The sequence below is a fragment of the Halichoerus grypus genome, chromosome 12, assembly GCF_964656455.1.
Source record: "Halichoerus grypus chromosome 12, mHalGry1.hap1.1, whole genome shotgun sequence".
NCBI classification, from domain to species: Eukaryota; Metazoa; Chordata; class Mammalia; order Carnivora; family Phocidae; genus Halichoerus; species Halichoerus grypus.
Window position 1 is genome coordinate 104,839,251 of NC_135723.1, and position 26,484 is coordinate 104,865,734.

Consider the following 26,484-nt stretch of genomic DNA (forward strand, 5'->3'; position numbering starts at 1 on the left):
GTAAAATTGCTGTCAGTTGAAAATGACTGCTCAAACAAGAAATATTTATTGGTTGGTGTCTTTCATCTTTTCTGGAAAATTCTCAGCCTTCATCTCTTGAGTAGTGTTTCTGCTCCATTCTTCCTCTCCTCTTCTTCTTGGACTCAAGTTATGTACATATTTGACCTTTGCCTTGTGTCATATATGTCTCCTATACTCTTCTGTATATTTATCCTTTTGAGTATTTCTACTTTGGTTTGGATATTTTCTTCTGACCTAACTTCTAATTTACAGATTATCTCTTTACCAGTGTCTAATTGTTACATATATCCATTGAATGCTGAATTTCAGATTTTATTTCAGTTCTAGAATTTTCTTTGATTGTTTCATTTATTTCCCAGTTCTCTTGTCTTTTAATTTCACGAACATAATTATGGGTTATTAAAGATAATGTTTAAACTCCAGTTTTGGGACTCTAAAGGTCCCTGTCCCAGCCAGAAGGCTAGAATGCTACCAAGATTTCCTCCTTAGTGAACAACTGAATGAATAAAAATAAATGTTTTGAAAACTCATGGGACCATATATGGGTTTTTAATGAAGGGCTCTTAGAATCATCGTAGTAATGAATAGATTCGCAAACTAGGTTTAAGCTCAGGGGTTCCTTTGCTGTAACCAGTTGAAGCTCAGGAAGTACACTTGGGTGACCTGATTGGTGTTCTGCCATCCTAGGATTGTGTGTGTGCGCATGTGCATTTCAAGCCTGGCAGGTGGCATTCATAGAAGACATAAAACAGTGTCATGTGGTAGGATGAGTACAGGTTTTCGTGTCACACTTGGCTTTGAATTCTGACTCTCTTACGTCTTCCAGCATCACTTTATCTTCATGGAAATTTCAGCTTCTGCATCATAAAATGGGGAGTAGTAGTTGTCTAAGATGATTGTGCAATGTCTCTCTTAGGGCCGGCACATAGTAGGCTTTCAAACAGTAGGAGCTGCATTGGTTACGATGATGTGAAGAATAAATATTTTTGCTAGGTCACTGAAAATTTTAAAGACAGCCTTAATCAAAACTGGAATTTTCTGCTTTGAGATAAGAAAAGTGGCTTTTAAAATCGATGTTTGGGTTGTCTGTATTCTTTTTATATTTAAAACTAAAATTGTTATTATAAGTCTTACTATGCTGGTGGGATTGTGAAATGGTGTAGCCATTTTGGAAAACAGTCTGGCCTTTCCTCAAATGTTAATTCCACTCCTAGGCATACACCCAAGAGAAATGAAAACCTGTGTCCACACAAAACTTTTATGTGAATGTCCACAGCAGCATTATTCATAATAGCCCAAAGTGGAAACAGCCCAAATGTCTATCAGGTAGTAAGTGGATAAACAAAATGTGAGACATCCATACGGTGAAATATTAATTGGCCATAAAAAGTAGTATAGTATTGATACGTGATACAACATGGATGAACCTTGAAAATACTGTGCCAAGTGAAAAAAGTCAGACAGAAAAGGCCACATATTATATGATTCCATTATAAGACATGTCCAGAATAGGCATTCCCACACAGACAGAAATTTGATTAGTGGTTGCTGGGCATGGGGGAGCCAGGGCAGGGGTTGAGGAATGAGTGCTAATGGGTGCAGGGGGTTTTGGAGTGGGTGATGAAAGTATTCTAAAATTAGATCATGGTGATACTTGAATTTTGAATATTTTAAAAATTGGTGAATGGTATACTTAAAAGTGAATTTTGTGGTATGTAAATTCTGTAATGTTTTTTTCTTAAGTCTTTGCTAGCTAAACGTCATTTCACTATGACCTATTGTACCTCCCTCCTTCCATTCTGCAGGAGGAAAGACGAAGATTGAAAAATGCAATAATTATACAGTCATTTATACGAGGCTACAGGGACCGGAAACAGCAAGTAAGTTTGCTTTTAAACTGAGAAAGAATTAGGCATGCCAGAGCTTATTTTAAATATGGCCTCGGAGTCTTAGAAGTGGAATCCATTTTGTGGGTATCTTAGTACACCTGTGTAATCAAAGCTAATGTTGATAATAATGTTTTCCCCAATAATTCATTTTAGTAGTTTATATTTACATAAAGATTTATAGACAGGGGAGTTTTGAGGTGATTTTTAAATAATAAAATAGCAACCTGGGCCGCAGCTAAAGGTGGAAGTGTTGGAAGAGTCTTTGGGGGATTGAAGGGTCTTCATTCCATCCCAAGTTTTCTGGGTTTCATTTCACCTTTCCGCCAGAACGGTCCCAATGGCGCGGGCAGCGGAACCCAGACTGGGAGCCCCGCCCCGCCGCGCAGCCCCGCCCCCGCCGCGCAGCCCCGCCCCGCCCCCGCCCGCCGCGCAGCCCCGCCCCCGCCCGCCGCGCAGCCCCGCCCCCGCCGCGCAGCCCCGCCCCGCCCCCGCCCGCCGCGCAGCCCCGCCCCCGCCCCCGCCCGCCGCGCAGCCCCGCCCCCGCCCCCGCCCGCCGCGCAGCCCCGCCCCCGCCCGCCGCGCCGCCCCAGGTGCTCCCTGGGGCCACCGCGGCCGCACCCCTCCCCGTCACACGTGCTGTCGTCTGTGTCGCCCCCAGCACGCGGTCCAGAGAAGCGCGTTCGATCGCTGCGCCGCCGCCTCTCAGTCCGGTGGTACTTTCTCCGTTGCCAGTGGGCCCAACCTTACCCTTTTGGTGAGGCAGCTTCTGTTTTTCTACAAGCAGAACGAAGACTCAAAACGTTTGGTGAGTGCCAGCTACGCTTTCACTTATCCTTGTTTATGTGTTTTCCAGCGTGCTTTTCTAATGGGGTCAGATGACCCTCCCGGGTGCCTTTGGGAACTGCCCTCAGCCCGCCGTAATAGGTCACCTTTGTGGTGATGTGCTTTACCTGTTAAAGAGCCAAGTAAACTGTCAGTAGTTTTTTTTTGTTTTTTGTTTTTTGTTTTTATAGAAAATTTCAAATATAAGAAAAAGTAGAATGGGGCGCCTGGGTGGCTCAGTCGTTGAGCGTCTGCCTTCGGCTCAGGTCGTGATCTCAGGGTCCTGGGATCGAGCCCCCGCATCGGGCTCCCTGCTCAGTGGGAAGCCTGCTTCTCCCTCTCCCGCTCCCCCTGCTTGTGTTCCCTCTCTGGCTGTGTCTCTCTCTGTCAAATAAATAATATATATATATATATAAGAAAGAAAAAGTAGAATACTGTATTGATCCATCCACCATGTAGCCAGTACTCGCTGTCCATAGTCATCAACACCCATCTCACCCAGAGCCCTCCATACCTGTGCCTTCCCTTCCGTCACTGTGATGGGCATCCTAAATATTCTTGCGTGTTATCTGTAGATACTTGAAATCTCTAACATACAGGGTCTCGCTTTTAAAACATCCCAAATAGGGGCGCCTGGGTGGCTCAGTTGTTAAGCATCTGCCTTCAGCTCAGGTCATGATCCCAGGGTCCTGGGATCGAGCCCCACATCGGGCTCCATGCTCCACAGGAAGCCTGCTTCTCCCTCTCTCACTCCCACTGCTTCTGTTCCCTCTCTCACTGTGTCTGTCTCTGTCAAATAAATAAATAAAATCGTAAAAAAATAATAAAAATAAAAAAAAAATAAAACATCCCAAATATAACTATAAGAATGTCAAACATTATAGGCTTCTAATGTTATCAGTGATGAGGAACAGTTTTGGAAAATACTGATGGGTGTGTAGATGAATCAACTTTTTAAAAATGCAACTTGTTATTGTGTCCAGTTTCTCAGGAAATATTAAGAGATGTCTTATGTAATTATTAGATTAAAAATGTACTTATTCTTAGGAATTCTTGTTTACTTGTAACAAATTTCAAATTACATTGAAAGATGGTATAAAATGAAAAGTCTTCCGTACTACAACCATACATACTACAAAGATCCCCATAAGAAATATAAATACAGGAACAGTTTATTGCTTATCTGCTGTTTGGCTTTAAAATGAATGCAACATTCCTTCCTGAGTTGAGCTAGGCTGGAACCTGAGAACTTTCCATAAACTAGGTCCAATCTAGAGAGGCAGTAAAAGTGGCTTCATCTGCCCATTCTAGACTTTCCTTAAGTGTAGCCTCTTTCCAGGCTTTTTATCTGAAGTTCATGAAAAAATGAATCAGAGAAGTACAGTAGCAGATAATCAGGCTTGCTTTCTGGAACAGGCCATCACCATCTTTGTGTACTCAACTCTTACAGATTGAGATTTGGCTAAGGAGCACCGACGTGTGGGTGCCGTGGGGGGTGCTAGTCATTTATGCCAGTCATTATGTCATAATATAGTACAGAAAGCACCCCTTTCCTCTGGAGAACTGCTCCTGCCATGCTCCTGTGTGAGGGTCCGTCTGTGGTCCCCACGCAGCTGCTTCAGCAGAATTCACGTACGTTTGCCGCCAGGCCTTAAGCAAAACAAAGCAAAGTGCTCCTGTGCAGATTCTGAAACCCTAAATAGAATTAAATGTCATCAAACCTGGTTAATAGAACAAAAGTGAACTTGAATGTTTATTCAGTTTGCAAGCAAAAATGCAAGAACAACAAATTAATCGTGTGGGGAAAGAGGCCCTCTGCCCCAGTCTTCCATGCTCCCTAATTCCCCCCCAGGAGTAAGCATGATGCCACTTTTGTGTTTTTCTAAGATGCTTCTTGCAAAGTTAGGTATATATGGCTGTATTTTCTGCATTTCCTCCCTTTATTTTTTATTATTATGACTTTAAATTACGGTCTTGGGGCGCCTGGGTGGCTCAGTCGTTAAGCGTCTGCCTTCGACTCAGGTCATGATCTCAGGGTCCTGGGATTGAGCCCCGCATCGGGCTCCCTGCTCGGCGGGAAGCCTGCTTCTCCCTCTCCCACTCCCCCTGCTTGTGTTCCCTCTCTCGCTGTCTCTCTCTCTGTCAAATAAATAAAATCTTTAAAAAATAAAAATAAATAAATAAATTATGGTCTCTGCTAAAATAGTGTACTCTGATTATATTTAATTATTCTGGAGTTCATAATTGCCTCACTTTTGTTTAACTTTCTTTGAGTCTCTTGATAAAGTTGCCCTCTACTTTTGACAGTACTGTAAAATGCTGCTCAGTATAATTGTCCATGATCAAAGATGTCAGCTAGTCTGATGCTCTATTTCCCTGGAGCTAATCTTCTTGGATTCCAGGAAATTCTTGTGTCATTATCTTGGGAAAATCACTTGCTTTGCTTCAGTTTTAGATCCTCCCTCCTGATCCCATTATCTTTTTGCTTTCTTGGTTTACTCCCTCATTTTATTGATATATATCCTCAGTTGACTTCCCAAGAAAGAATGAATAAGATGTTTTTAAAACTTTACTCATCTGCATTTAGTAAATAGTAACAAAAAGTTAGGCAAAGTAAGTGTTTAATGTACAACTTTTTGGATGTTATTGGTACATTTGTCAAGGTTGTGAAATACAGTGTCAAAACACAGTCCAGGATTGCCTGGGTGGCTCAGTCGCTTAAGCGTCTGAATCTTGGTGTCGGCTCAGGTTGTGATCTCAGGGTCATGAGATCGAGCCCCACGTCGGGCTCCACGCTCAGCACAGTCTGCTGAGATTCTCTCTCCCTTCCTCTGCTCCTCCCCTTGAGCTCTCTCTTCTCTCTCTCAAATAAATAAAATCTTCAAAACACAGTCCAGAGAATGTTTAAGTATCACTACTGCTTTGAGGTTTTTTTTTTATTTCATAAGCAACTTGAAACATAATTACTTGGTTAATATATTGACAGCCTTATTCTTGAAGTTCCTACAGTTGCCCTTTAGATTTTTATAATGTTTAGTTACTGTACATGCTATTTTTACTTGTTAAGATAGCATGCAATTTAGAATGAACTACATGTCAGATAGTACAGAAAGTATCCTGTTGGTTCCTGAGAAAATATGGACAGGGTAGCTCCAAACACCTGAAGAAGAAACCTTGTGTGTAGGCAAATTCGTATTTGGAATGGGTCACAGAGTTATCTCCACCTAACTTAGGATCTATTGTAATTTGTTTTATAAAACATTTCTGCATTAGTATTTTGTCTGATAACGTTTTATATGAAGAAGTGCTCCTGTCAGATAACAGGCAAAGAAAGAATATAGCACATTTGTAAGTGGCCACATTTAAGAGGCTGTCTTAATTTTAACCGGTTCTAAATGGGTCTTACAAAATGAACAAGTAACATCGGTTTTACAAAAATATAGTACAGAAAGTAGAAGAGCTTCCTTGTTAAGTACTGAGTTTTCAAAATCATTTATGGTAGCTACGTCCATAGCAGATAGGCCTCCTGGGTGCAAGTTAGAAATCTTACTCAACATTTGCTAAATTCACTGCCCAGTCGTTGTGTCCAGGAGAATGGGGAGTTCTCCTCACCCTGGCACATCCTTGACTTTTTTCCAACTCTACTGAGGCATGGTTGGCAAAATTTTAAGATAGTTGAAGGGTACGCCATGATGATTTGATATATGTCAGCATTATGAAAGGATCTGTCCAGTCTCTTGTCACCTCACATACTACATACCTGAGCTTTTACTGGGCAGAGTGGGGCTGTATGATTGGTTTCCTACCAAAATTTCATGGAGTTAGGGAAGGGGGGTATCCAAACGGAAAGGATGCTGGAGACACAGAGGCAAAAGGTAAAACGAAGAAACAGATATCCTTGTGCACCTTGGCATTAATACTGTATTTCTCATGTGTTTTTACTATGGATTGCTCATTTTTGCAAATGAGCTGTTTTATTTCAGATTTAGATGAGTTTTAAGTGTACTTGTTCTAGTAGTAAATTTAGAGATTTAGCTTAATACTGATGTGCTATTTTAAGATAGACAATCAAAGACATGTGGTATATACTACAAAATAAAACCTGATTTAGAAGATTTACTTTTTATCATGTTTTGATTAAGTATCTATTTACCACTTAAGGAAATTTGGATTGTTATGTACTGTAAACAATGAGCTTTTTATGGATTGAGAGTGATCTGTATGTTTTGCTGTTTCAGATATGGATGTATCAGAACTTAATTAAACACAGCTCTCTGTTTGTCCAGCAGTTGGATGGATCTGAGCGACTTACATGTTTATTTCAAATAAAGAGGTTGATGAGCCTCTGTTGCAGGTAAATCCCATCGAGTCAGCAACTTCTCACAGGTGTGGAAAGTCTTGAAGAGCTCTTTGAGGGAGTTAAGCACTTTTAGCGAGATCCATGGATTATAACACTTCTCACACTACGTTTGTGGTCTTTGATTTTTCTTGTCTGTTTTTCCCTCTGTGATTGTGCATTTCTCATCTCTACAAACCCAGTATCAACATGCTGTTGGGCAAGTAATAAGTACTCCAAAGGAAGTGTGAGGTTATTGTCCTGTCTATCCTCGAGTCATGCCTGTTTTCAGAGACCTCTAGTACTGGAACAGAGTGGCTCAAACACCATAGTGAAGGAGAGTCATTTGCGGGAGTTTGGGATGACATTTGCCATGCAGTAAGTATGTGAATACTTTTTGTTTTGGTTTGTTTTTACAGGTTATTGCAAAACTGTAATGATGACAGTTTGAATGTTGCACTTCCAATGAGGATGCTTGAGGTGTTTTCATCTGAGAATACTTACTTGCCTGTTTTACAAGACGCTAGCTACGTGGTGTCCATCATTGAACAGATTTTGCACTACATGATTCAGAATGGTAGGTAGCAGGTGGGGCTGGGCTGTGCGTAGGCAGGATGCTCTGTAGAGCTTGCACACGCGCTCTAAACCCCCAGAGTGCCGGTGACGGGGCACTGCTGAGGGGAGCACCTGCTGGAGGCACGAGGGCTGCCGTTTGTCCTCAGCTCTCTGCACCCTAAACGTCTGGAAATGTGGTCCACTCTAAAGCAAATGCATGCTTCCAGAAACTGTTGTGGGTGCTTCGCTTACGCGTATCTGCAGCAGCTGGTCCTCACGTCAGTGAGCCAGTGGCCGTGTCCCCAGTGGGAGGAGCAGTAAGTAGTGCTGCAGCGACGAGAGACAAGTCAGCGGGATAGCCGGTCTCAGTCAGAAGTAATCTCAGTCTTCACATCAGTTCAGCAGAGGAGAGGAAGAGATTGAGTCGGAGTTTTCTTTCCGACTGGGTGTTAAAGCTCTTACGCGTTGGCACTCTTCTGATAAGGACTGTGTTGTGTAAGGTATAATCTAGATCTGAAATTCCTCTGAGGACACATTAGTGACTATGAAATACACAGGATTTCTGAAACTTTTATGATGAGTTAAGCTGTGTAAAACAAAAATTTAAAAATCTGACTTCCAGGGCACCTGGTGGCTCAGTCGTTAAGCGTCTGCCTTCGGCTCAGGTCAGGGTCCCAGGGCCCTGGGATCGAGCCCCGCATCGGGCTCCCTGCTCCGCGGGAAGCCTGCTTCTCCCTCTCCCACTCCCCCTGCTTGTGTTCCCTCTCTCGCTGTGTCTCTCTCTGTCAAATAAATAAATAAAATCGTTAAAAATAAAAATAAAAATCTGACTACCAGTAATCTCACAGCTAGGAAGTCAAACACTTCAGGGCTTGGACTTCAGAAGTATTAGCATTAAAAAATAAGTATGTTATTTGTTATAAGAGGGGCTGTAGGTGGTTCTGGAAGGCAGGAGTCACTGGTAAAACCATAAGTAAGTTTCTTTTTGTTTTCCAGAGGTGATGGACTAATGTAGGCTAAACCTAGCTAATTTAATCCTCAATACTAAAACTGTAAAAATTAAATTCGTATACATCTCAACCTTAGCTTTTGGCTTAGGTTTTAAAAAAAGGGGGTGGGTAGGCCTGGGTGGCTCAGTCGGTTAAGCGTCTGCCTTCGGCTCAGGTCATGTTCCCAGGGTCCTGGGATCGAGCCCCACGTCGGGCTCCCTGCTCAGTGGGGAGTCTGCTTCTCATCCCTCACATCACTGTGCTTTCTCTCTCTCTCAAATAAATAAAATCTTAAAAAAAAAAGAAACCTATTTTAGTTTGTTGAAAAATTAGGGAGTCAACTAAAAGTAAATTGAAATTTGTGGGATTTGATCTTTTAAAAAACAAAGTAATGATAATTAGAAATCATCCTTTGTATCAGTTGATGCATTATTGTGTATATTGATTTAAGGCTGAGCAATCACGAGAATTTTTACTTTTCTTGTTTTCTAAAAGTGTAAAGAATGTAACTAAGAAATGCATTATTTTGAAATGTGTCTAGAAGTAGAAAGTGTGTCACAATCTTGCGGTGAAACTGCCGCTTCTGGCACCTTCTGTGGGGACACGCGGTGATGCCACAGCTCCATGCGGTGCTCAGGGCTCCCCGCGACGTGTGGCCCCCGTCTGTCTCATGCACCGTTACCGTTGACTCTACTCCCTGTGCTGTACTTTCATCTCTGTGACTTACTGACTTCACTGGAAGTTTGTTCCTCTTAATTCCATTCACCTGTTTTTCCCCGGCATTAGGAGTCCATAAAATTTGGCAGTGTTTACTAATTGTAGTTTGTATTATTATACAGTATGTGCTGTGACTTAACATGAAGCTTTTTAACAAATGCAGTGGAACTTCATACTCTAGTCATGCTGTCAGGTAATCTGTTCAATACATACAGAGATTGATGTTGACATATTAACGGTATCATTTTTTTAAGATTTTATTTATTTATTTGACATAGAGAGAGCACAAGCAGGGGGAGCGGCGGGCAGGGGTGAAGCAGGCTCCCCTGCTGAGCAGGGAGCCCGATGCGGGACTCGATCCCAGGACCTTGAGATCATGACCCAAGCTGAGGGCAGATGCTTAACAGAATGAGCCACACAGGCACCCCATGATATTTTTAAAATTCTTGATGTATTCTCTATACTGTCCTTTTTTTCTTTTTTTCCTTAATCTCCGTTGACTCACTGATCTCAATCTCAAGTGACTTACTGATTTTATGGCTGGAGGTTTGTACCTCTTCATCCCCTTCATCTGTCTCACCCACTTCCATCTTCTCAGTCTCATAGCAAAAGAGCTTTCAAGGGTCTCTGTTGAGTTTCACTAGTGATCAAAATACATGAGGTTGGAGTTGGAGTTACAAAGTAGGTGTGAAGATAGAGGACTGAGTAGTCAGGGTTTAGTGGTCATGACTCATACAGATTGTGGTGGCTGTCTGACCAGATGGGGGCCCCGGTTGTGGGGCGATGATTGGATCAGTAGGGGTGGAAGCTGGCCCAGGCCGTTTGAAAGGATTCACCTGAGGCAGAACAAAGGGGATAGAAATGAGCAGAGGCTGGAGGCAGTGGGTGGGGCCTGTTTGTAAACGGGGAAGGTGAGGACATCTGGGGACATATGGAATTTTCTCCCTTTTTGGTAACGGTGCCTGGTTGTAAGGAGCCCATTGGTCCATTAGGGCCTATGGCTATTTCGAGGTGGGTTGTGTCCTGGGCCTGTCTGTGTTCGGCCAGGGCCTCGTGCTCTGATCAAGTTTCCATGGCTCAAGCCTGTTGCCTAAAAGCGGCCTCTTCATAAATTTGTGTAGGACTGTTTTCAGAAAGTAAACCAAACGGATTGTGTTTTTAATGTGTGCTACCAAATGTGTCTGGACAAACTACACCTGAAGATTGTTCTTGGGTGGCTCAGTCGTTAAGCGTCTGCCTTCGGCTCAGGTCATGATCCCAGGGTCCTGGGATCAAGCCCCACATTGGGCTCCCTGCTCAGTGGGAAGCCTGCTTCTCCCTCTCCCTCTGCCCCTGCTGTATTCCTTCTCTCGCTGTGTCCCTCTCTATCATATAAATAAATAAAATCTTTAAAAAAGGCGGGGGGGGGCAAATATATTTAAAAGACTGTAGGGTTTGGATCATTGGTGATGCCGGAGTTGATGTTTACTGCACACCTTGCAATCCCATCAAAAGTTTAGTAAGGTCATAAAAGTTGTTGCTTCAGCTTGAATTCCCTGGTGCCCATATTTTGGTCTCCAAAGCCATCATTTCCTTCTAAAAGGAATGAAAAGGCTGGTGGGTGCCAGGTCCTGGCTCCAGGTCAGGAGATGAGGACAGGTGAGTCTGGAGGTGCTCTTCATGAGCAGTGGAGCTCAGGGGCCTGCCCACAGCCTACCCCATTGCCCAAAGACAGGACAGTGTGAGAATTAGTGAGGATAACCACTGCAGTAAATTGAAATATGTCTGTTTAAGTCCATGAGTTCAACATGCTTTTTAAACACCACAAAACTAGTTAAATACTTGGAGGATGCTTAAGAGGCAAATGAAAACCATCACAACGTATGGGCCTTACTTAGATCCTGATTCAAGCAAACTAGTTAAATAAAATTTATAGCAAGAGAGAGTTGGAGACTTGAACACTGACTAGATGCTTGTGATAGCAAGGAATTATTGTTAATTTAATTTAGCTGTCATAATGGTATTTTTAAGAAAAATAAAGTCCTTTGATGACACACTGAAATCATTATATTTTAGATTTGCTTCCCAATAAATGGAGGAGTGGGTGATGGGTACATGGAGTATATATACCATTTCAGGCTACTTATGTATTTAACTTTTCCTTAATAAAAAAGTTGAAGGGGCTCCCAGCTGGCTTGATCAGTAGAGCATGCGACTCTTGATCTCGGGATCGTGAATTCGAGCCCCACGTTGGGTGTAGAGATTACTTTAAAAAATTAATAAACTTAGACAAACCATGAGAGACGATGGACTCTGAGAAACAAACTGAGGGTTCTAGAGGGGAGGGGGGTGGGAGGATGGGTTGGCCTGGTGATGGGTATTGAGGAGGGCACGTTCTGCATGGAGCACTGGGTGTTATGCACAAACAATGAATCATGGAACACTATATCTAAAACTAATGATGTAATGTATGGGGATTAACATAACAATAAAAAATTAAAAATCAAAAAAAAGTCACTTAAAAAAATTAATAAACTTAAAAAAGGGGGGCCATTGTCTGTTTAACTAGTAACATTTAACAAAAAAGGAAAGTTGAAGAATTAACTTAAATTTGGACCCATGGAGATTTATAAAAAGCTTTTAAAAATTGACACATTTTTTTCCTCATTATGATGAAGGTACCAAATTTTAAATATGTGTTTTTCCTTTCTTTTAGGGTATTATAGATCTCTCTATTTGTTAATTAACAGCAAGCTTCCATCAAGTATTGAATATTCTGATTTATCTCGAGTTCCTATAGCAAACATTTTGCTAGAGAATGTTCTGAAACCATTGCACTTTACTTACAACTCCTGTCCAGAAGGTGCAAGGTGAGAATGGGATAATTTACTGATTTTGTAAGTTCACAGGTTCTGTATCTAACAATAACTTTTACATGGATGCTATTTTACATATAGACTTCAAAGTCAAATTTTTACTTTATTAATGTGACTCAATTTAAAGAAAAATTTTACTATTTCTGTTTGGCCTCTACCCTAATATAAATTTATAATTCTGATGGTCTGGTTATTTTCCTGTCTTCTAGTAGCTATTGAAAGATATAAAAACATGGTAGAGTTTTCTCAATAGGGAATGCACAAAATCAGTTAATTTCAAGGCAATTTAGTTGATATTGAATGCTTAACTTCAATTAATTTAGAAAAGAATATTTCATAAGTTAATTTTGATCAGTGATTTTATGAACAATATGTTTTGATAAAAGCTTCCATTTTTCTTTCAGGCAACAAGTCTTTAGCGCCTTCACTGAGGAGTTGTTGGCGGCACCTTTTACAGATCAGATTTTTCATTTCATCATTCCAGCCTTAGCGGATGCACACACTGCTTTCCCTTACGAGCCCTTCCTGAGCGCACTGTTGTTCCCGGAGAGCAGGCGCTCCAAGACGAGCAGTGGGGCACCGTGGCTCTTCTTCTTTGTCTTAACTGTTGGCGAGCATTACCTGGGTATGAGATAAAAGACGTGTTCTACTTGAACTCACATTTACATAGTACTGGCAGATAGAAGTCAAAAGAGAAGCGAATCCAGTGCCAGGTGTATGTTGTCAAGGTGGCCCCTGGGGGAGGGGGTGGATTTCTTGTAAGAGTGTATTTGCTGAAGGTCTGTGTCCTAGACAGTGGGGAAAGTTTCTAGGCACATAAAGTCCCTATTCAGCGACACCTGTCTGGCTCCATCAGCGGAGTATGTGACTCTTGCTCTCCGGGTTGTGAGTTTGAGCCCCACCATGGGTGTAGAGATTACTTAAAAAAAAAAAAAAGGCTTGATTCAGATACATGTTACCAGGCCACACAGATTAAAAAGAATTTTAAAGTTGAATGGGAGAACTCCTGTGAGTGCAGGGATGTTATCCCCACTTATGCTAAACTTCTAATATGTGCCTATTCTAGAATTATAGCGTCTTTCTCTGATGTATTTTAATACATCTGTACATGAGTTATTAGAATTTTGATAATAAGTTGTGGTCAGAAATGTCTCTCTGAATATAAGAAAAATGATACCTGAGTTTTCTAGTTTCTGTTTGATCATTTCTAATGAAATACTACAACTGACTGTTTTACAAAGGGACCCTCTCTGAGGAAGGACTGCTGGTGTATTTAAGGGTACTCCAGACCTTTCTCTCTCAGCTACCAGTTTCACCTGCCGGCACAAGCTGTCAAGATTCAGCCAGTGACTCAGAAGATGAGGGTGAAGAGGCAGATAAGCAGCCGAGCGCTCCGGTAAGCTCCAGGGGGCCTGGGGGTCAGCGAACGAATTACACTGCATATCACTCCATCTGATTTTGAAGTCACTTTTAACTTTGTGTCCATCCTTACTTTTGGCTATATAAGTAATACATGAAAGCGTTCTTGTTGTAAAGCATTCAGACTGCAGATGAAGTCCCCTCCCTTCCTCGGCCACCCTGTTCTTTTTTTTTTTTAATTTTTTTTTGAAGATTTTATTTATTTATTTGACAGAGAGAGACACAGTGAGAGAGGGAACACAAGCAGGGAGAGTGGGAGAGGGAGAAGCAGGCTTCCCGCGGAGGAGGGAACCTGATGCGGGGCTCCATCCCAGGATGCTGGGATCGTGACCTGAGCTGAAGGCAGACGCCTAACGACTAAGCCACCCAGGCGCCCCTCGTCCACCCTGTTCTTTCCAGAGATGACTGTCCTGGCGACTGGGGATTGGGATGTTCTTCCACACCTTCTCCTGCCCATCCATAGAAGTGTATGTGGGGGTACATAGTTATGTGGGTTTTTTATGCAGAGTAGGCCATGCTGTATATTAATTTGTTACTTGGGAAATTTTCCTAGAAGTGAAATTGTTGGGTTTTTTAACCCAACCCATTTTTAAGAATTTTTTATCGCAACTTTGCTGAGATACACTTTACCATAAAACTCGCACTTTTAAAGTGATGTACAGTTGAGTGATTTCTCAGTATATTCGCCTAACCGCAGCCACCACCACTCTGTGTCTGCACAGAAACCCGCGCCCATCAGCAGCCACGCCCTCCCCTTCTCCCAGCCTCAAAGGGAAAAAAGGTTTTCTTCCTTACCCTATCTTGTGGTCACCAAGTAATGTCTCCTGTTAATTTTTGGCAGTTTTGTAGATGACAAATGTTAGATTTATTTGAAAAAAAATGAATATTGAGTTTATTGTAACGTATAAGCATGGTTTGCTGTGTATTTTCAAGGAATAAAAAGCTCTGCATTATACACACACATAATTTATGTGTCTTCAGTGATATATCTGCTGATTTTTCTCTTAATTACACAATTGAAATAACTTGAGATAAGGCTGACATGAGTTTAAATATTTTTTTTGTTAGGAAATTTCCCATTATTAATACTAAGTCCAGTCCCAGGAAGAAGACACTCCAGAGTGGCTCAGGTTTCCCAGGGGACGTAAATCTTCAGGATCTCGTGAAGTGAGAGGGTGTGTTAGTGCTCTGCCTTCCGACACAGATAGCTTCGTTAGCAGAGATGAAGAGTCATTGCCCCTTACAGCTAGGGGAAGGGCTAGTTATAGAGGGGCAAAACTGAATGTTTTGGTGGAAGCTGCAAGTCTTGCATCTGTCAGAATTCAGAACTGCACATAAAAATGTGAATTTTTTATATGGTAAAAAAAAAGTGGGATTCTGTAGATGGAATGTAGATAAAACTTTTGTTTTTTTAGAAGACACTTTTTTAATGCTTAATTACCTTCTAGAGAAGCTGTGAAATTATAATGTTTATACACAATATGATTTGTATCCACATGAAAATGAGGCTCTGGGCTGCGTCTGCTGGAGAGGTGTTAGGAAGTCCCTTCTCACTGTGGACACAAACAGAAGAGCAGAATATGAGACACAGGAAACAAAAGAATGCTCAGGTCGCTTGTGGTTACACTGCTAGAACGTATAAAAAGTGTAGCTTGTCTCCCTCTCTGATTTTATTTTTTTCTTTCCCTTCCCCCATGTTCATCTGTTTTGTTTCTTAAATTCCACGTATGAGTGAAGTCATATGACATAAGAGGCTCTTAACTCTAGGAAACCTACTGAGGGTTGCTGGCGGGAGGGAGGAGGGGGATGGGGTAACTGGGGGATGGGCATGAAGGAGGGCATGTGATGTAATGAGCACTGGGTGTTATTTAAGACTGATGAATCACTGACCTCTACCCCAGAAACGAATAATACACTATATGTTAACTAAATTGAGTTTAAATTTAAAAAAAAAAAATTTTTTTTTTAAAGCCCATAAGACTGGGGTGCCTGGGTGGCTCAGTTGGTTAAGCGACTGCCTTCGGCTCAGGTCATGATCCTGGAGTCCCTGGATCGAGTCCCATATCGGGCTCCCTGCTCAGCGGGGAGTCTGCTTCTCCCTCTGACCCTCCTCCCTCTCATGCTCTCTGTCTCTTATTCTCTCTCTCTCTCAGATAAATAAATAAAATCTTAAAAAAAAAAGCCCATAAGACTATCGGAGAATATGGCTTAGAACTTTTATTTTGAAGTTTCTAAATGTAAGCCTTTGAAGTGTGAGCCATTGCATGGGCTAGGCATCCCATAAAGTCATTAAAAATTTTTTTGACAAACTGCAAAAAAAAAAAAAAGTACAGCTTCATTTTGTTACTTATATTTTTGGGAAATTTTACTCCACTTTATTTTTCTTCCTTAATATACAAGGGTTTCAAGGTCTGTGTTACTAGAATTATATGACGTGGTACTTTTGTTTCTCTTTTTCATTTTTTTCTCTTCATTTTTCCCTTGCATTGTTTATCATCTCTCCCTTCTTGTCCACTTTTGGGTTCAGAACCAGTGACCCAGTAGTAGGCCAGGTACTCAGCAGATTTGACTCAAAATCTTTTATATTTTGGTCAGATCTTTTGATGGCTGCTTATATATTATTTCCTATGAGAATTATGTAGACTTCAATTTGATTGAATGAGATTTTCCAGAGTCAAATTTCACTGTTTATAAACTCTTAGGTTTCTGTATAATCAGTTTAGTTAAATTATTTGTGTATAATTTATTTTAAATAGGTACACTACAAAAATAGTACCAATGTATTCTTTTCCTAACTCCTTTTATTAGGTGCATCTTATTTACAGATTCAAGTTTGACAGATAGAATTTATTACTTTTATCTAAAGCAATGTTTTGATAGATTATTATAAGTTACATAAATTATATCCATTTAAGTTTCCAAACAATGTAGTCAGCAATACCCAGTGTTGTGTATATATATTCATATTTATATATACTCGGATATATACATACATATATGAAAGAAGATATATATGTATCTTTGGTTAATACTCCAAATAGGTAAATGCATAGTGTCTTAGTTCAGGTTTTATTCGGTGAATCAGATCTTTAGAGAAATTAAGATAGAAAATATATCTCTTTTGTTTTTCTAAAAATAAATTATTTAAGATTCTATTTTCGCTTAAACTGTAATCTCCCAAATAATTTAAAATGGAAATTCTGCTAGATGATAATATATTCCCACCCATGTATGCTTAATACAATGGTGTCTAAAAATACGAAATTAATTTTTCTTAAAATGTCAATGCTGAAATATTGTAACATCAGTAGGCAAAAACTGAGTATTTACAGTCCCTGTGTTGTTAATGTTGGATAAAATTGGTGCCTAATATAGATAGTGACTGTGGAACTCTAGAGAATTTCATATTACTTTAATGGATGCATTTGGAGAGATATTGATTTGTCCATTGTGATGTGGGTAACTTTTAGATAATGCCTGCTTTTTATTTTCACTTGAAGTAAGATCAGATTTCGTGTGTGTGTGTGTGGTATAGAGGGTCATTTCTAATAAAACGTCGTTAACTCAGAGCAATTTCCGTGGTGTGTTTTAGGAGGATGGTAGGCTCTCAGTACCATACATAACGGAGGAGTGTCTGAAGAAGTTGGACACGAAGCAGCAGACCAACACCCTGTTAAACCTGGTGTGGAGGGACTCAGCCAGCGAGGAGGCCTTTACTCTGATGGCATCGATCGGCCACACGCTTATGGTGCAGCATCGGATGGTGGTGCCCAAAGTCAGGCAAGTGTTGTGGGCACTCCGTGAGCAGTGCAGTGTGCCTCCCCCCGTGCTTTGTCCCGGCTTCCTCTGTGGCAGTTTTATCCGCCCACTTTTCTGGTGGAATATGATAGAGGATATTCAACTGTTCAAGCACTTCGTGGAGAATGAAAGTTGGTTTTTCTTTTCTAAACCGACTGATACTGTTTGAATCCATTTTCCTGGCCTGTCATGTATTAAATGAAATAAGCTCATTTTTCTAGAGTATCTTGGAAATGAGAGTGGAGCTCAGTCCTAGCCACCTTTTGAAACATTGGTCTCATGCCTGTTATAGAACCAATATGTTACATATCTTTTAGGCTTTCCCACAGGACTCTCAGTCGCCCTCGACAGTTTACTCTAGCACTCTGAAATTTTTGCCTTTCAAAACTTTGGAATAAACTTTTGAAAGGGACAAAACAAAACATACAAGTTAGAATGTGGCTTATTTGTATTGAGGTAAGTAAGTGTGACCATAATGTTGAACTATTTTTCTCTCTCTAATTTGAGTAATAGTTTAGTGGTTTCTTGAGAATTGCACAAATGTTTAACAGGGTATGGTGCAAAGATACATAGTGGTTCTAGGAGGAACGAAGGGACTGACGTTATATAGGCATTCTGCTGAAAGGCGCTGTCTCTTGATGTCCTGTGTTATGTCGGATGATTTATGTTACCCTAAAGAATCCTCTTCTGTTTTTATAAAATGCTATCCTGTAACATGAAAAGAGCTGTTTCTTTTGGTTAGGAAAGCATTCTTTGAACCGAACTGTATGCAGAGAACACATCACCAGCTGAAACCGCCTTGTAAACACTAATGCAGCCCACTAATTAGGTGCTATCTTAGCGCCCTGGTGTTTATTACTGTTGGAGGAAGTAAGATGTCAGTGAAACTGTGATCCCTCGATTAGGTAATTAGCTCTCTGTAGGCTAATTGCATTAGGGCAGGATGTGAGATCTCAGGATCATAGCAGCTCAGCGAGGATACTTGCTTTTATTGTAGCACAAAGTCCATCCCTTTGGATAGTAATTACTGGAGTTAAATGCATCACTGCCCTGGTCTGGGGTTCACTAGTGAACTGTTTCCAAAAGGTGTTTAATGGGTAAAGGAGCTTTATATGGAACCTTGATTTTTATGAGTACTGCACCTATTTCCTCTAAGAAACTACTCCAGGAATTTTATTTATGGTTTAAATATATTAGGTTTGAAGTATCTAGAATGTTTTTCATAGCTCATGAAAGCAGGTACTTTAACTGTGGTTGATTTTCACTGTTTTCAAGTTTGTTTTTGTTTTGTTTTTTTAAGGTATTTAAAAGATGATTAATAAATTCCAGGGCTGACAACTCGCTATCAGTGCCTCTGGGCTCATACAAATCCCTCTTACTTTCATGGTTGGGATTTGCAATTTTAATTATTATTATTTCTTCTTTTTTTCTTCCTCTTCTTCTTTTTCAGATTTATTTATTTATTTTAGTGGGGGGAGAGGCAGAGGAAGCGTGAGAATCTTACGCAGGCTTCACACTGAGTGCAGAGCCCGACTCGACTGGGGGCTTCAGTCCCAGGACCCTGAGATCATGACCTGAGCCAAAATCAAGAGTCAGATGCTCAACTGACTGAGCCACCCGGGCGCCCCTGCAATTTTGATTTCTGTTTAACATTGATTGTCAGGATGTATAAAGGAACATGGAGACCCTTTTTACATTGATATGGAAAGAGTTCCAAGATACATGTTTAAGTGAAAAATAGGAAGCTACAGTACAATGTGAATAATAACCTACTTTTGTGTCAGAATGGTGGAAAAAGTAGGAATGTATGTTTGTTTGTATTGGCATAAAAAATCTTGGACACATACACAGAAAATTCATAGAACTGATTATTCACATATCTGGCTGTGCTGGGGAGGTCAAGAGTGGAGGAGGGTGTGGACTTCTCACTGTATTTTTTCTTAATGATTTTTATTTATTTATTAGAGAGAGAGCATGAGTGGGGGGAGGGGCAGGGAGCCTGAAGCAGGGCTTGACCCCAGGACCCCGGGATTATGACCTGAGCTGAAGTCAGATGCTGCTCAACTGACTGAGCCACCTAGGTGCCCTTCAGTGCATGTTTTTTGATATGGTTTTAAGTTTCAGATCATGTGAATTACTTAAATTTTTAAAAATTAAGTAATAAATGAGTTGCCAGCTCCTTTTATTTATTTATTTTTCCTAAAGATTTTATTTATTTATTTGACAGCTAGAGAAAGTACAAGCAGGGGGATCCGCAGGGGGAGAGGGAGAAGCAGACTCTCCACTGAGCAGGGAGCCCGATGCGGGGCTCCATCCCAGGACCCTGGGATCATGACCTGAGCCGAAGGCAGACGCTTAACCTACTGAGCCACCCAGGCTAGCCAGCTCCTTTTATGAGAGAAAATTTGTAGATCCTGCCATTGGACTAGGGACTCTGAATAAATACTTGGATATAAATTTATTTTTTCCTTAAGAAAACGTATTCACTATTTTTACTATGAATAAATGCTACATGGTTGTATTGTGAGATGGAAAACAAGAAGGCAGTGTCCCAGTATCCAGAGAACTAAACCCAGAAAGGTGGGCACTTACGTGGACACGTGAGGGCGGCCACTGGGCCCTGGTAGGCTTTAACCCTGGCTGACTTAGAATGCGAGTTGGCAGGCAGTAGGTTAGTGTGTCGTCGATGGATTTGTGCTGTTCAGAAGTGTTACCGGTAGAGCTGAGGACTGTGCCCCTCTGTTTGCCCTGCCTCTGGTCACGCCTCACCCTGCTCTGCCGGAGGGAGCACCCCCACAGGCCCCCCCAGCAAGCCTGGCCCTCCGTGGCCATCTGCATGGTTGCCCTTCCTCTTCCCAAACTTCCTTCCCCTGTGACCTTTGCAGGTGCGTTTCTCATGAATTTCCCTTTGCCATTGGGCTTCTCTTTCTGTTTCCTCCATGGGCTCTTCTTTGTCTCTGTGTTTCAGCGTTTCCTCAACTTCTTCGACTTCTTTTCCCTTCAGTTTCTTTGTTTTTTCCTACTCAGTTGATTCTCTGGGTGATAGAAGTGCCTTCAGCCACTTTCTGGAGCTCCAGACTCTTATTTAGCTGTTTAACAGGGGCTGTCCTCAAACCCCTTACATACTGCTTAAGATTGAGTTCAGCATCTCTCCCCAAAACCTGGGGGTTACGCTGGGGGGGGCCACTAGCAAAATGTGGCTACTTCATTGTAAATTAATTACAGTTAAATGGAAGCACAGACCCAGTTCCTTGGCCACCCAGCTCGCCACAGTTCAGGTGCATAGTGGCCACCGTGTAAGACAGCACAGACTCTTCCCGGCGGCACAGAAGGTTCTGCTGGATGGAGTTCTGTAGGGTTTAGGCTTAGAGTCGGTCCTTTCTTGGTGATTCCGCACGTGCATCCAGTCACTGTGATGTGTGAGTGCTATGTTCTTATGCTCTGTTTTGCCAAACTGAATTGTCAGAAACGTAACCCTGTTAATCTCCTACTCAGATATCTGCCAGTGCATCCCCTTTGCCTTCAGGAAAAAATTCACATTCCGTAGTTTATCAGTTTGTTCTGTATCCTTCACTTATCAAGTGTTTGGTTACCTCTCTGCCCCAGCCATGCTCGCGCTGGCTTTCTGCCTCTCCTGTGTTTGGGGTCTGCCCCCTTTTGCCTCTGCTAGACTCTGTCCAAAATGCATCTTCCCTCCTTGTCCTATCTTTCTTGGCTCAGTTGTCTGCTAGATTCTTGCTAAGGTTATCATCTGTCAGAGGCCTTCCTGAGTTACTGAGATTTCACCTGTAATTCCCAACTTACAGTGACATTTTCATTTTATGGCAGGCACTTCCTGTTAGTGCTAGTGTCAGGAGTGGGGCTTATAATCCGGGTGCTAGACGGACTTGTTCTTGGTACTCAGCTCTTCTGTTGCATGGACTTCTAAAACCTTTGAAATGGAATTTTAAAAGGTAGTGTTTTAGGGGTCACAGAGGTTGCTATTATAATTTGCCTGTGGTTTTCTTGAAAATACATCCAATCACAAGGCCTTCACAGATCAGTTTTATTGCAACATGTGCTTCATTTTTCTACCAAAACCTAAAGAATGAGCCAACTTAATTGTATTTTATGTTTTGAATTGTGGTTTAGTTAATCCTGTGCCTGGAAGCGCATGGCTGTTGTCCTGTCTGTTTTCTGGGCGCTGTCAAGTGCGCGTGGTAATGGACATTCTTCAGCTCTGGTTCACAAGTTCATGTCTATAATAATTTGAGGTAGTGTGAGTATGCACATGACTTCAGTGGGGAAAAACACGGATTTGTGTTTTGTTTTTTATTGCAGATTATACTACTCATGTTTTTGTAAACAAGTTTTTATAATTTCTTTTGAAACTATTGAGCCTGGCTACCTACATAGAGAAATTTACTTTTTGCCTGTGATTTCATGCTTGCTTTTATTATCAATGATATTTTCAGTACAATCAATACATTTAATTTGCTTTTGATTCATGTTAGAATATTCTATGATGGGGCGCCTGGGTGGCTCAGTCGTTAAGCGTCTGCTCTCAGCTCAGGTTGTGGTCCCAGGGTCCTGGGATTGAGCCCCGCATCGGGCTCCCTGCTTCGCGGGAAGCCTGCTTCTCCCTTTCCCACTTCCCCTGCTTGTGTTCCCTCTCTCGCTGTGTCTCTCTCTGTCCTATAAATAAATAAATAAAATCTTTAAAAAAAAAAAAAAAGAATATTCTATGATAGAGGCCAAGTAAGATTTGTGAGCTTTTAAACATTTCAATACATAATGATTTTATTATTAAATCTATTTTGAAGTCATATATAGATTATAAACTAACTGATAATCATTATTGTTAGACACATCAAATTAGTAAGTGGTCTTGATTTGGTCAGACTTAGCAATAAGTGATTTTTGAAACTTCTGAGAATTTTCTAAACATTTATGAGTGACAGCTGATTCACAGGAAACACAAGTCAACTTGGGAAAAGCACGTATGCCGCCTGTATTGATCTTCTTACGTGTACTTTTTAAGAGTAGTATTGAGAAATAGTAAGGAACGCATCCAACATAATGATTCATTTTAGTGAAACTGTAGTATGAGGGAAAGTTCCGTTTTCAAGTGTGTTCACCCTTAAATAAAAGCAGTTGTCAGGAGAAAGGTACTGTCCGTGTGACCCGGTTGTGGTCTGAGACTGGAACGTGGACTGAACAGAGCTGTGTCTGGGGCTTCTCTTCATAGTTTTCAGTGGTCTGTGAAGAGAAATTCTTTGGCAAGTTGCCTCAAGCTGAAATATGTCTTAAAATTTTTGTAATAGTAAAGGCAATTTAGAATGTATTTTTAATCTTATCTCAGAGGTGAAATGTTATATGTGTGTTTTAATATTGCTTTTGTCAAACAAGTGATACTTAGAGCAGGAAAACAGTATTAGGTGTGTGCTTGTGCGCTACAAGAGAAGCATGGTCTTTGGGTGGCTGACTAGTCCTGTTTCTTTTACCTGGGACACCTTCCCAGTGTCTGAGGACACCTCTCCTTCCTGCATGTGCACTGTACCCTCCACTGTGTTCTCTTTAATGACTTAAAGAGTCCCTGCAGACAGCTGACCTGAATTTATGACTCGGGTTGGAAAGGTCGCCCTTCACTAAGTAACTCGTAGAGTTATCTCAGCTAAATAAAACTTAGTGGGTAATTTTTAATATATCCCAGTATACATGAAGAACAGATTACTTCTTTACCTTTTAGCAATAAAGCTCCAAACTAAATAACCTTCAGTAATTTATAAAAATGTTTAATAATTTGTTTTCCTTTTGCCTATTGAATGATTGTTTGAAATAAAATTGTTTCAAAGTTAACTTGAAATACAACTTTTGAAATACGTAGCCATTAAAATGGTGTTTCAGAAATATATATGTGTGTGTATATATATATATATATATATTTCTGTGGAAAGATGGTAATTATAATTTTAAGAGGAAACTATTATAAGAGAGTGTACTGGGAGGACCCATTTCTGCTTATGTGTATCCACATAGTATCTGGGGGATTTATCTCTGGGCATTAAGTTTGGTTATTTCTGGGAAGATGGATGAAATGTTGCCAGTGCTCTTAGACTATATTGTTGTGTTGCTCTTAAGAAAAAAGAGCAAACGAGACATACATTGAAAATATGTAATTTCTAAAAAAGGGCAGGGGGGCGCCTGGGTGGCTCAGTCGTTAAGCGTCTGCCTTCAGCTCAGGTCATGATCCCAGGGTCCTGGGATCGAGCCCCGCATCGGGCTCCCTGCTCAGTGAGAGGCTTGCTTCTCCCTCTCCCACTCCCCCTGCTTGTGTTCCTGCTCTCGCTCTCTCTCGCTGTCTGTCAAATAAATAAATAAAATCTTAAAAAAACAAATTAATTTCTCAGATTTCTTAGGTGCTAAGTTTTAGTATTTATGTATAACATAATTTTAAGAAATCTTATTGCTATTGGTAAAACTATACTAGATAATTCATTTTTTTAAAAGAACTCAGTTTCTTGAGGCACCTGGGTGGCTCAGATGGTTAAGCATCTGCCTTTGGCTCAGGTCATTATCCCAGGGTCCTGGGATCAAGCTCCACATCGGGCTCCTGGCTCAGAGGGGAGCCTGCTTCTCCCACTCCCTCCGCCTCTCCCCCTCCTCATGCTCTCTCTCCGTAGCTCTGTGTCTCGAATAAATAAAATCTTTAAAAAATAAAAATAAAAGAACTCAGTTTCTTGATGGAACAGAAATAAGGCAAGCAAATACTACCTTCTAAATTCTTTTTTTTTTCCATAGCTTTCTTCTCTCTGTGTTTTACCTGTGGTTGTTTGGACATCCTTCATAGTATATCAAGTCAGATTTAACACTCTCTACGTGTTGGGTGTGGCCACCATTTTAAGTATCTCAGAGATGGGCTCGCAGTCCTGTCTTCCAATACAGCTCAAGTGCGCAACAGGGGAGTCCTTTTGTTTTGGGAAGTGGAAAGTTTAGGTGGGAATTTGCTTAGACATTAATGACAGAGATTCAGCATGTTGGAGAACATGGTGTTTACATTTCTGTAACTACTTTTGAGACTCACCCAGCTGAGCTTTCTTAAGAATGAGGGTCATGTTGTTACCACTTTGTGCCAGCACGACTTGTGACAGACCTAACCCCCTCCTAGAATCATCGTTATGTCTGAGCTACAGCCCTTTCACGTCCTGAGGAGCACAGATTGCTTGTGTCCTCGGTGGCATTGCAGAGCGGGTGGACGGAGTGATGTAAGAGACTCTTCATGGCCGAGGTTTCAGGATTCCCAGTCAACTCCACACACGCTTTCCGGCTCTCGCTGGTTTGTAAATGACTGCTTTTATGGCCATTTGGACTTCTCAGAATGCACCGCCCTAAAATGAGATTGGATTTTTTAAAACCAGTTCTCCATAATCCCTATTGTGTACTCAGAAAATGCCAATATTGGGGCGCCTGGGTGGCTCAGTTAAGCATCTGCCTTCGGCTCGGCTCATGATTCCGGGGTCCTGGGATCGAGCCCCGCATCGGGCTCCCTGCTCCGCGGGAAGCCTGCTTCTCCCTCTCCCACTCCCGCTGCTTGTGTTCCCTCTCTCGCTGTGTCTCTGTCAAATGAGTAAATAAAATCTTAAAAAAAAAAAATGCCAATACTGAAGAATATATCTGATATTTTGGATTGCATGTAGGAAAATACTTGATTAACCAATTTTGAGATATTTGTGTTGATAAGTGACTTACTGTCTAAACTGTTCATTTAAATTAATACACTCCTTGTAAAATGTAGTCTGTTACAAATACCATCTATTCCATTCACTGTAAGAGTTACAGTAACTATGACAGTTACATGCTGGGGATGCACACCCAGAGTTTTTTGTGAGACCATCTGGTCGTTGTTGATGGCCGTTTCTTACGAAGAGAAGTAGAAGCGGTCTCGGGAGTTCCCGGGGGCCCGTGGCTGCACCGCTGAGGAGACAGAAGAGCCCTCTGGGACTCAGGAGCCCATGCTTGTTCTCGCCACAAGCTGGCTTTACCCCTCAGGGGTAGAATTCAGGCCCTGAGCTCTCTTCCACCACGAAAATGAGCGATTCAGTGTTAGCTCCAGTGTCCCACAGAGAGTATATGATTTGCAGATATTTAAAACTTAAGTGCGATTCTGTCCTCATGGCATTTTTATCTGCATGTTTTCATTCTGGGATCATTCCTAACACACCCTCTGCTTGCACTGACAACGTTTATATCCTCTGGTTCTGCTCACCTAGACCCCCTGTTTCTGCTCTTCTGCTTTCTCGTTTCTTTTACGGTGATTCTAGAGTAAGGTGACACTCCTTTCTCAGAGCCATGTTTTCCTACTATCCTAAACCTTTTTTACTGTGGTTTAGTCTCATAAGTTTGAGGTTTAATTTTTGACTCGTACACTTTTTTTTAAGATTTATTTGAGAGAGAGAGGGAGAGTGTTGGGGGGAGGGACAGAGAGAGTCTCAAGCAGACTTCACACTGAGCATGGAGCCCAATCTCACAACCCTGAGATCACGACCCAAGAGTCGGGAGCTCAGCCGACTGCGCCACCCAGGCGCCCCTAAACTTCTGCCCTTTATCCACAAAGATTTTTAGTCTTTTTTTTTTTTTTTTTTTTAAGATTTTATTTATTTGACAGAGGGAGAGACAGCCGGAGAGGAAACACAAGCAGGGGGAGTAGGAGAGGGAGAAGCAGGCTTCCCGCGGAGCAGGGAGCCTGATGCGGGGCTCGATCCCAGGACCCTGGGATCATGACCTGAGCCGAAGGCAGACTCTTAACGATTGAGCCACCCAGGCGCCCCGATTTTTAGTCTTTTTAATCGAATTGGTATTATACAGGAGGGCTTTTAAAGACCTTTAAAAGATACTTTTAGATCTGAATTCTATTTGAGATGCTAGTTAAGCATTAAAAAACACATCTTTATGTGTTTGTTTCAAGAATGGTGACTTAAAATTAGTAAGTATTTAAAAACTTTTAGGGCGCCTGGGTGGCTCAGTCGTTAAGCGTCTGCCTTCGGCTCGGGTCATGATCCCAGGGTCCTGGGATCGAGCCCCGCGTCGGGCTCCCTGCTCGGCGG

The 26,484-nt window shown here is 41.5% G+C and overlaps 1 protein-coding gene across 4 annotated transcripts in view; it reads left to right on the top strand.

The window, feature by feature from the left end:
- The window catches only part of UBE3C (ubiquitin protein ligase E3C), a 121,153-nt gene that overhangs the window by 25,068 nt on the left and 69,601 nt on the right, over positions 1-26,484 (top strand). For 3 of the 4 annotated variants that reach the window (XM_036068701.2, XM_078059808.1, XM_078059809.1), the window contains exons 3-10: positions 1,827-1,901; positions 2,569-2,715; positions 6,971-7,086; positions 7,488-7,645; positions 12,025-12,178; positions 12,589-12,809; positions 13,426-13,580; positions 17,196-17,383. In XM_036068701.2, the coding sequence (XP_035924594.2) occupies positions 1,827-1,901; positions 2,569-2,715; positions 6,971-7,086; positions 7,488-7,645; positions 12,025-12,178; positions 12,589-12,809; positions 13,426-13,580; positions 17,196-17,383 (1,214 nt within the window). The remainder of the gene's footprint in view (positions 1-1,826; positions 1,902-2,568; positions 2,716-6,970; positions 7,087-7,487; positions 7,646-12,024; positions 12,179-12,588; positions 12,810-13,425; positions 13,581-17,195; positions 17,384-26,484) is intronic. The other variant, XM_078059807.1, reaches the window with a different exon arrangement.